This window comes from Telmatherina bonti (assembly GCF_933228915.1).
Source record: "Telmatherina bonti genome assembly, chromosome: 22".
NCBI classification, from domain to species: domain Eukaryota; kingdom Metazoa; phylum Chordata; class Actinopteri; order Atheriniformes; family Telmatherinidae; genus Telmatherina; species Telmatherina bonti.
The window spans coordinates 16,646,609-16,657,530 of NC_136631.1; the positions used below are offsets into that span (position 1 = coordinate 16,646,609).

The 10,922-nt window shown below is 40.4% G+C and overlaps 1 protein-coding gene across 1 annotated transcript in view; it reads left to right on the top strand.

Annotated features, from left to right (window-relative positions):
* Positions 1 to 320: 320 nt before the first annotated feature.
* Positions 321 to 10,922, top strand: part of cUnh14orf180 (chromosome Un C14orf180 homolog) — a gene marked incomplete at its 3' end in the record, with an annotated part of 12,204 nt that continues 1,602 nt past the window's right edge. The window contains exons 1-6 of the mRNA XM_079261582.1: positions 321 to 527; positions 1,223 to 1,253; positions 4,432 to 4,599; positions 6,299 to 6,419; positions 8,894 to 8,924; positions 9,028 to 9,136. Coding sequence (XP_079117708.1) covers positions 375 to 527; positions 1,223 to 1,253; positions 4,432 to 4,599; positions 6,299 to 6,419; positions 8,894 to 8,924; positions 9,028 to 9,136 — 613 coding nt within the window. The 5' untranslated portion in view covers positions 321 to 374. The remainder of the gene's footprint in view (positions 528 to 1,222; positions 1,254 to 4,431; positions 4,600 to 6,298; positions 6,420 to 8,893; positions 8,925 to 9,027; positions 9,137 to 10,922) is intronic.

A 10,922-nucleotide genomic window follows, 5' to 3' on the forward strand; every position in this document is an offset into this window, starting at 1 on the left:
GTGCTCTGCCACTCAGACAGCAAATACTCTCCGACTTCCTCTGTCCTCCTTTCCTGGTGCAGCCTGAGAGGAGGGAGGGGAATGGATCTTTTCTGTGAGTCGCCGGCACTCCTTCAGCCTGCTCCCCACCACCTGTCCTTGACTTACTGTGCACAGGCAAGACTGAGACTGAGAGGAAGCTACAATGCTCCCTGATCCCCTGCTACCTTTCCGTCCACCTATATGTGAGCAGCTGCATTTTTCCTAAACATTTCTCTCTGTTGCTGCTTCTGTCTACCTGTGGTGCTCAAGTGGAGTGGTGAGGTGGGGGAACATTCGTCCTCAGGCTGTGGAGCTCTGATGGGAGGCGGCGTTGACTCTGGCTGGGACTGGGGATGCTGAACGGAGGAAGGGAGGGCCTGTTTGAGCTGGGACAGCAGCTCCAGCAGCAGGGGGAGTATCAGGCTGCCCTCCACTGCTTCCTCAGCTGCCTGTTGGGACTGACCCACGTGCAGAGCTTCACCTCTCTGCCCAACTGCTTACACCAGGTGAGTCAGCTGGAGAGCTGGACAAACACACCCACACACATACACACATACTCTCTCTAGGGCTGCCACACTGGGAATGCACATGCTCATCCCGTGTATCCACAACATGTGTTCTACTGGGTATTTGCACAGCTGTCCAGCCACAGCTGCATCATTTCCTCTGTAGAGCATCATATATCATCACACACAACTACACACAGGACACATTCAACCTTGATATCTCTGACAACAATGTCAAACCTAGCAACACAGTCCATCATGTGTCTGCGTTGACGCTGGAAGATTACTCTGTCCCAGCAGCACTCATGGTGTACATGCTGAATGAACTGCTGGACACAAGGCCATCACACAATCATACACTCTGCCCGATTGTGTGTTTTGTTTTGCTTGTTTTTTTTAAATGAGGCTCTGTGCAATGGCTGTCTCATAGAAAGACAACAGACAACATGCTTTTCTCTGTCATAGTGCATGAAAGAATGTCCATTGTGTCAAAACAATCCCTCAACGAAAACCTTTGGAACACACCGAATGAAATGGTACAAGAAGAGCAGTATTACTTGTTTTGGCAGCTCATGACATCATGCACACACATATACACATACACTTACACACACACACACACCTGGGAATGATGTTGGAAAATGAATTATTCAACACTTAACCATGTCTGTTGGTTGTCGTTTTGTGCATTACAGATCGCTGAACTCTTCATCACTGAAAAGAATTGTATCCTTTATTGGTTAAATCTGAAGAAGACTAACTCAATGCTCCTTCTCATGTCTGGTACTTTTACGTTTCCATTCATGGACGCTCTCCACAAGCGGTTAAACTATAAAACTAGCCGGTTGGTGGTGTGAGTTAATTGTCAGTGGAAGCAGCTGAAGCAAATTCCAGCACAATGGAGGATACAGACCATTTATAGAAAGCAATGTAAACTGTGGGGGATGAGTGCACGTCTTTAGGCAAGTTCATAACACATTTGTCCCAGAATGTCACATGTTTTGTGTGTCATCAGGCTGTGTGTCTGCCTCTTAAGAGGATTTGTGGGCTCTTATCTCTGCACAACAGAGTGGGAGAGCACTAATTAACCTGTATCTGCACTGAGTGGCTTGCGCATCACCACTTCCCTGCCACTATAAACAATAGCAGTATGGGACATAGAGATAATAGAAAGGTGTTACATTTCAGGATATATTACCCCCACAGCTCCTCTCCTCGTCACTGAGACACTCCAGCACTTAACTCACCAGCTCAGGTTATCTTCCTCAGCAAGGTTCTACCTTTCATTGCCCATTTTCCAAAATAGGTCGATTTGCTGAGCTTCGCTCCATGAGTGGCCGTCGCAGTCCGTCCCTCTCAGCATGAAATGGTATCTGCTTAAGATACCATGACAGTGTTAAATCTTCTGACATACAGTACACAGTTACATAAGGTCATTAATAGTAATGTGTTGTGTCATGTCAAGCTGGGGTGTTTTATTTGTGGTAGGGTTACATTCTTTTACATTTAGTGTAACATTACTGCCATAAAGCATGGCCACATTGCACGTTGTTCTGCACAGTTGATGAGTTAATGCACCAAGAACAGCTTCTGATAACTATTCTAATAATAATGTTTGGCTTTGTTGTGTGTGAGGCTTTAAAGTATTTGCTAATTCTTTAAACTGACATAGTTTCTTCAGCTCTTTGAGCTAGGTTCTCATGAGCATCGCAGGAGCTGCAGCAGAGTTTTTGTAGTATTTCTCAATAATTCTCCAGGGAAGGAGGTGAAGGGGTCAGGCTGTTCTGTCTGGGAGCAGAACGTGGGAACTTTAGTCTCACAGAAATGTTTGAGGGGAGCAGAAATAGCAGCATTTTCCTGCATGTTATCATGTTCAGATTAATCAAATAGAAACCAAGCTGAGTTTACACATTTAAAGTACAGTTTTGCATTGCTGTGCAAGCTTCCCTGCAGATAAATGTACTGTGTTAGGTGTTCCTGATGGTGATTGTGGGCATTGAACGGCCACTTAAGATTTGATATATTCTTATCAGAGTTGGCAGTGTCCACAACTGACCTTCATTTGAAGCCAAAAACACTTTTGGCTGCTGAGTGATCGCTGATACGGGATTCTTGGAAAGAATAGAGCCTTACATATAAAAGTTTTAATATTAAGCAAAGGATGACCATTAATGAAAAAAAGAAAGCAGTTCATTTGCTGTCTTTCTATTTTTAAAGTGGACAAGCAGCAATATTAGATCTAAGCTTATGTATAGCGGTTTCACATTGATCCACATTTAATTACTTGATCTATTCATATATTGTACGACAGATCCAAGATTCCTGCAGGGTTTATCTATTTGTGAACTTCAGGAGGTTATTTCGGTGCATGGCAGGGTCTCGTGGCACGTGTGATTTGATGGGCCTTTGAAGGTGCCAGTGTTAATGCAAGTTGTTGTCGAGTTTTGAAGTGTTGTCCAATTACTAGCTCAGTAGAGGTTGTGTCTGTGTGTGGATATGTGTGTGTGTGTGTGTGTGTGTGTGTGTGTGTGTGTGTGTGTGTGTGTGTGTGTGTGTGTGTGTGTGTGTGTGTGTGTGTGTGTGTGTGTGTAGATGGGTTGAGTTGAGGTCGTTCCCAGGAGATGATTGTGTGAGGTTCCTGTTGTTGCATTGTTGTGGTCCAGGCTAGCTAAAAATAGCAGATAGAAGTAGTGCTCTGACCTTTGGTGATGGTTGTTCCCTTCCAGATGGTCCAACTCATATTTGCCCTGTTCCCAGCTGCCAGGTGACGCTGAGATGCTGGGGCAAGTATGACGCATTTCTAATCATCCTGATATAGCGATCAAGGTTTATTTACAAGTTTGAAGCAAAGAAGGGCAAGAATGAAGTTTTCTCTTTCAAATTTTTTGCTACAGGTTATTTCTTCTTTCTATTGTACATGTATACGTTCAGTTTACATCCGATTCTTCCTCATGTTTTTTCTCTATCTTGGGTTTAACTAATCAGCAGTGCATATTTTGTTTCATAGTTGTTCTTTTGTTTTGTGGCAGATGAGATTTGAAGTATGTTATCTGTACTGTGTAATGGACTTCCTGGCAGATGCAGGGTTAGATTTTCATGTTTTCAGTAATGAACAATCCTCATACATTTCATCTGGTTTAAAAAAAAAAAGAGAGAGAAAAGAAAGAGGGAAACTGGTTTTCAAGTTAATATATTTTCTGTAGCAAATAACTTTCGTCATTCGTGCTACATGCAAACTTAACGTGTAGTTATTTAGTGATATTTATTTTAATTCATAAGTAGAGTCATGGGAGGGATGAAAAGCGAAATGCCTTAAATGGAATTTTTACACAAGAGAAATCTGATGTTAAGTAGGACATTTAACAGGCACGGCTGTGTTTATTTTAGGCATGCTTCATCCCATTTGTCATTAGATTCACCTGACAAGCATCAATGGTGTCTTTTTACAGTGACAAGAACACTTGGTCCACAGAACGCTTTCACAATGAGAGCTATTTATAGGATTCTTTAAATAATCTTTTCATGGAAACAAAAAAATCTACTATACAGCTCCATCAGAAGGAATTCAGTCAATATAAAAGATAATATAATAAAACAGAAGGGGCAGTTGAGGTGTAATTTGTCTACTTTGTAAAAAAAAAATCAGTAATGCAAAAATACAGAAAATTGTAGAAAACAGGGAAAAAAAACACATCCTGAAAAACCAGTAAATGAAAACAGAATTGCAAAATCCAAACATAAAGGTCAACAATGTGCTTTGGATTACTACATGTTCTGTTTGCTCTGAGGGGCAGTTCTCAAGAGGGGTGAGAAAAAAAAAAACAAAACGTGAGAGCTGTTTTTAACTTCAACAACTGACTAATCCTGTCGGCAATCGAGCCAGATCCTTCACCCATATAAACAGATGGGAAGGCCCTCCAGTTCATCCAGGCTGAAAAGATGTTCTACGAGGTGGCGTTGATCGAGCTCACAGCTCTTCAAGGGAGCACAGGCAAGTACTTTTCCAATTATGCTATCAGGGACAAAATTCTGGGAAGAGTAAACCCCACAAGGCTGCACTTTGACTTCCAAAGTCTGTTTAACATTATTTGTCTCCAAATTTCCCGAAAGTTAACTTTCTTGGTAATTTCACAACACTTGCACGTAAAAAAAGAGGTCTTTTAGTCAAAAGTTAGCTGAGTGTGTGGCAAATGTGTAAAGACACATATTTAACCCTCTGATGCATTACTTCTACAGACATGTACAGAGACACTTTTCTTTGTCTTTAGTATTATTTGACTTTTTATTTAGTATTTTCATTTTATCGATTCTACGGAAATATTGACAAAAAATATATTCATATTTATATCACAGAAATATTACATAAAAATTAACTAACATAATTTTCTTGTCCTGTTTTTCACTAAAGTAAAGTTGGTAGTTACATGTACGTGTATATAGGAAATTTTATACTATATTTGTTTATTCTTTACTGAGTAGCAGTGTGTTGGGTGACTCCCCTAATGTTCACCATAGTGGCAAAATTGCAAATATATCATCCTCACTTGTAAATGCACTGGAAAATAGCCTTTAAATAGGTGTGTACTGTAGTGGACATGATGCATCAAAGTGCTAAATCAGCATTAATAAAATAGGTTTTAGAAATGATTAAATCATTGGTTTGGGTTTAACTAGTTTAGGAGTTTTACAAGATTCTTCAGACCCAATCCACAATTTTGCCAATTTAAACCCTTTTAGTGCAGCAATTCCCAATTATTAGTATTTTTATACATAAACCATCATGTTTTAAGAGAGTAATGCGGATGATGGAGCTTTTAGTGGACTAACTGATGCTGAAGATGTTCAGAGGGCATTTGTGGCAAGCAGCTCTCCAAAGTGACTTGTAAGAATCAAAGCATGCATAGATATAAATAAACGCTTTAACTTTGTGTTTCGGGAAGGAAAAAATCAGCTTTGGGCTGCTGAGGCAATGTGAGATGACATCCCATTTTACCTAGCTCCATCTTTGTTTACAGTATACTCTGTGGAGCTTTGTGTGAGCGTTCACAGCAAGGCCAGTCGTTCATCACCTGCCGATGCTGCTGCTCCAGACGTCTGCCTCTTCCTCTCTGTCTGCTGCTGAGGCAGCAGCGCAGTGTAGCGTGGGCACGGTAGAGGAGATGGGGGACAGACGTAGTAGAAGACAAATTGCTGCACTTTCTCATTAGAAGCTGTGTGTCACGACAGAAAACTGAAGCCCCTTATTCAGCATTGAATCAGACTGAAGAGCTGGCACTATTCTGTATTTGGAGCTTACAAGCGTTCTTTTGCTTGCCAGTGTTTTTCCATTATAGGTCCTTTTCAGTATTTACCCAGACAGTAGACATAACTATCATTTTAAGCTTTTTATGCAAACTAAAGACTTTGCCTCTCACGTGTGGCATTGATGACAAGGCAAATGTGTTTCTTCATCCACTATTGCGTGTGTTTGGTGTGCTGTGTGTGTACGCTACGTGTTTGTGTGTCTCGGTGTTCTGTGGGCGTGGCAAATGTGTTGTTTGACTCCCTTATCTGCTCTCTCCTGCCCATTCCTCTGTTTTCTTGTCTCCAGTCCTCAGTTGGCTCCTCTTTACTGTTCACACAGCACTGGCAGACAGGCTGAAAACCAGATACCAAGGCTTGCTTCTTGCTTTTTGGAGGGTTTACTTTTCAGTGATAAAGAAAGAGGAAAACTAGTTTGAGAAGCACAGAGAGGGTTGACTATAATTCCATGCCCTGTGTCTGTGTAACAGGGCCTCAGGAGGAGGCCACGCTGGGCTCCGCAGGATGGACAACCCCAGAGGAACTTTCAGAGCAGGCATCCCAGGCACGACACCTCGAACGGCTGGCTCAGCTCTGCATCATGAGCAAACAGTAGGTAAAACCGTGTCCTCCTGAAGCGTCCAGTAGGAAGTAATTAATGGAGTGTAACATGTTCTGGAAGCCCAGAGGGCTCATTATGGGTACTGCATTTTGTATCACTACAAGATATATAAAATTTGTATAGATCTCCCAGTAAATACTGTATTTTCCCACTAATTATCTACTAATTATTACACAAGTGGGATTTGTAATAGGTTCTGATTTTTGTGTAATAACTCAAACAGTGCAAAAAAAAAAAAACTGTTTTGTTTGTAATAATAATGAAAACTGAAAGTTTTACTAAAATTACAAAAAAAAGTAATGATTTGGTTTGTAAAGCAAAATGGAACTAACTTAAAAAAAATCACCTCCATTTTTGTCTTTTTTATATATCTATTGCACTTTTGATTTTAGAGGGTTTGATGTGCAATAATGGTATTACGTTTTCAAACATTGTTTCATAAGACATGTGTACACAGCCAGTCACTTGCACTTACACATGTTCCTCTTCTTACAGTGGAAATCTTTTGACATGATAAACCCCAGCTCAGGATTTTTAGTCAGCGTTGAATTTCCTTGTTGATGTTGAGAAAAGAGATACGGCACTCTACCTGAGTGTTACAAGAGGACTACCTTACATGGATCTGGTGTCTCCTATTGCGGGGGTACTTTGTTGGGGCAGTAACATGCAACATTTTCTATGCCTCTGTTGTCATTGTTGGAATTAGGCCATTTAACCTGATTGCCAGAGAGGGTGACAGAGGGTGGAATGTTTGTTCGGTGGAGGGCTGGTCAAGGTGCTTCATTAATGCAAGGAGCATACAGTAGTTAAACTTAAATGAGATGGTACTGATTGGACATGCCTTTACCCAGAGGCTTAGATTTCTAGCTAAATAAGGACAAGAAGAAATTTGATGCTGCTCTTTGATCTATTCTCGGGGAGTTTAGAAACACAACCAGCAGCAACTGTGAACGTTGTGAAAAATGATCAGAAAGTCAACAAAAAAACTGGCTTTGATTTATCTAAGCATAGAAGTAGTGAACCGTAGTCCTCACTGCCTCTACAATAAGCCTCATCCTCAGAACTTCCTCTCTCTGGACAGGAAGTTGTCACACTTCCTGAAAGTCACATGAAGTCCTTTGGGCCAGCGAAAGGATTTTCTGTCTTTGGCGATCATATGTCCAAGAAGAACCTTCTAAAGCTGTGCAAACTGACACCTGGCTATTACTAATTGAAGGGAAGTGTGGGTTTGGAACAGAAAAGCTGACATCTGTCACACCAAACAGAACTTGCTCTACATTTAAGAGCTCAAGTATGGGTGTGAAGTGATCCATGTCCTTCACAGGGTTAGATATGAGTGGAACAACTGGCAGTTCTGCAATGTGACACATCACCATCACTCAGCTTAACACTAAACAGAAGAGCTGCAGAGGGGCACTAGGCTTGAAAACCAACCTGCGAGCGCCATGCCTTCTGTAATTCACCCCGGAGAGGAGGCAGTGCTGGCAGAAATAGAAGGTTTCCACTTCCTCCATGAGGTGCCTTTGTGTCCACAGCACTGTTTGTGTCCAATCACAACACGCGTGTGTTTAGATTTCTCATGCTCCAAACACTGAAAGTGATACTCTCACCTGACAGTGAAGCACATGCCTCTACATCTTCACTAGGATGAAGCGCTGTTGGCATCTTTGGAAATACTTACTCACTATCAGAGGCGTATAATCCAGGTGCCATGAGGTAAAAGTCCCGTCCAGCAGCTGTTCCAAGCAGTCACTGAACAAGCTGAATTTTATTAGCTCAGCTCCACAGCAAGCTAGATGAGCCTGTTAGGTAAAACACCTGTTCTAAATGCACAGGCAGATCCAAAAACATGGCAGGACCTGGATTATATACGTCTGCTCACTATTTTACCTCCACCAAGGAAGTTTTGTTTTTACCAGCATTTATCTGTTTGTCTGTTTGTGTTCGAGATAACTCAAAAAGTTATGGATGGATTTTCATAAAATTTTCAGGAGTTGTTATAAATGTGAACAGAAAAAACTGATTTAAGGTGGTAATCTGGATCACGGTTTGGATCCAGGAAAATTTTCAAGGATTATTTAACATTATGACATAGGGTCATTTTCAACATTTGTGCACGTCACTCCAACTAAAATGGTTGGAAAACTCAGGAAAAAAATACTGGATAAGCCTCCAACAGGTTGTAAAATATGTCGAAGACTGATCCAGGTAAAGGAATTATTCCAAATACTATGATCTAAAATATGAAAACATTTGTGGCCTTTGGAATTTTCATTATAAGAGAACAAATAATCACAATATTGGGAGAACTGTGGACTTGACGGATGTTTGCGCTCTCCAAGTGCTTTTCTAGTTTCAAATTAATTATAAAATATTTCAATTTATTGACTGCAGACAGCTTTCCAGCCGATTCCTTAGACTGCTCTTTTCTAATAGTGCCATTTTTCTTTTCTTTTCCTTTCAGACCTCATCTTGCTTTAGAATACAGCGGTAAGGTATGCAGGTTTCATCATTTCGTCATTTGTCTTTATTCAGATTTGAAAACAAAGCCGTGACTTCTGTGGAAGTTTTAAAATGATGCACTTCTGTGTCTTTTAGGCAACAAAGATTCACCAAAGGGCCTTTGGTAATGACCATCCAATTACAGCCAGAAGCCTGGAGCTCATGGCAACTGTCTATGCTGAAATTGGTAAAACTGAATATTCAGGTAAACATTCATTTTGAGGAAAACAGATCAGCAAGTCCCATCATTGTGCAGATTATTACCCAGCACAAAACAAACATAGGTGTGTGATTCTGAAAACCATAGAGAGGAACGCCTGTGTGCCATTGCTCTGCACACACTGCAATTTAGAAGAGATGTAAAGTACTTACATAAGCCTTTAAAGCATGTAAAGCCATGAAGATGTTAAATTAATAAACACTTGCAGTCATGTTGGACACAGGAATGGTTTTATAAGGAGCAAAGGGAGCTTTGTGACAGTTTCAGGCCATGGTTTTGTTGTGCGGTAAGGATGCTTGGCTTGCACTTACAGAGAGCAACACTGCCCATTTCTTAACTCTGCATATTTCGCAAGGACTGCTGTGCTGTAAAATGCAGTACGTAGAAACCAGCCTTGTTGTTGAGTCAGCTTGCAGAGGGCAGTGGGGCTGAACGCAAGCAGCAGTTGCATATAGCAGTATGGGCAGCAGCACCTGATGAAGAGAAACTTAACAACATCCTTTCATGTTAACCTCAGGAAGTTTTAAACATGGCTGAGCTGCTAAAAGTCATGTGCAAGAGACAGGCTGAATTTGTTGTTGCAGGTTGGACCACACAGCAGTCTGGTTGTACCTCTGTTTGACCTTTCATTTTGTATTGTACACAGCCAAATCCTCTTTGACCTTCAGTGAGATCCTTTAACAGAGGCATGTTTGAGTGTTTACAGCTCTCGTCCCCCTGGTGCCTTTTATCATAAACTGGGTCACTCACCCGCCCTCTGCTGATAATCTATTTGTGTGTATGAGTGAGCTGAATTAAAGAATATTATGTTTAACTGAAGTTATAGCTGTATGCGGAAATATTTGTAATATTCTTAAATTATTCTGTGAATTATTTAAAAAGCAGAATTTCTATTCACTAATATTTCACCCCAATTCAAATCCTATGTTTAATGTCAGTTCTTAAAAGGAACAAATTGACCCCACAACACACAAAGAAAAACCTAATAGATGAGATAAGCAAAGTTTTGCAAACTCTTTTGTTTACTGACGTCAAGCTTTCTTTAGAGTACATGTTGAACTTAGGAGGGCAACACATACAATCAGAGATACAACAATGCTGAACCAAACAAAGCCGACATGATGCCACCTTAGTGTGTGATTTTAGATTGCATGCAGTCATCTGCAGAAAAATTAGCTTCCAAACAGCTAGGATTTGTGCATGCTTAATTGTGAAAATAAATTGTGTGAATTTATTTGTGTGATGACCAGACGGGGACCGACTGTGGAGTACCATTTCATTTAGTTTTACTATTACAAATAAGAACCAATCACTTTTTTGTCCACATTTCTATCTCTGCATAAGCAGTTCCAAGTGTTCATGATCAATACCATGTAATAGTTTAACTTATAAGTTGATCAAGTCCCCTAGCTGTCATTTGGTATATTTAGCATGTAGTTTTTACAGAAGTGTCCAAAACTGACTGTTTTTCTAGATAAGCAGGTTCCCATTGGTTAAAAAAAAAGCCAAATACTTTTTAATACGTGGGCCCAAATGTCATATTATGTCCAGTTTTAGTATTATACACTTTATAAAACTGTAAAGCTACACAGCATGTTCTTTCCTAATAGATGTTTATTTTTATCATATTAATATTTATAAACTGCAATAAGACAGTCTTCTGACAAATTATTTAAAGATTAATCACCTGTTTTCTGAATGTCAGAAAGACTATTTAGACACTGTAGTTACAGTATGAGCATCATGTAAGGGTTAAGTGGCCCTTCGCTGA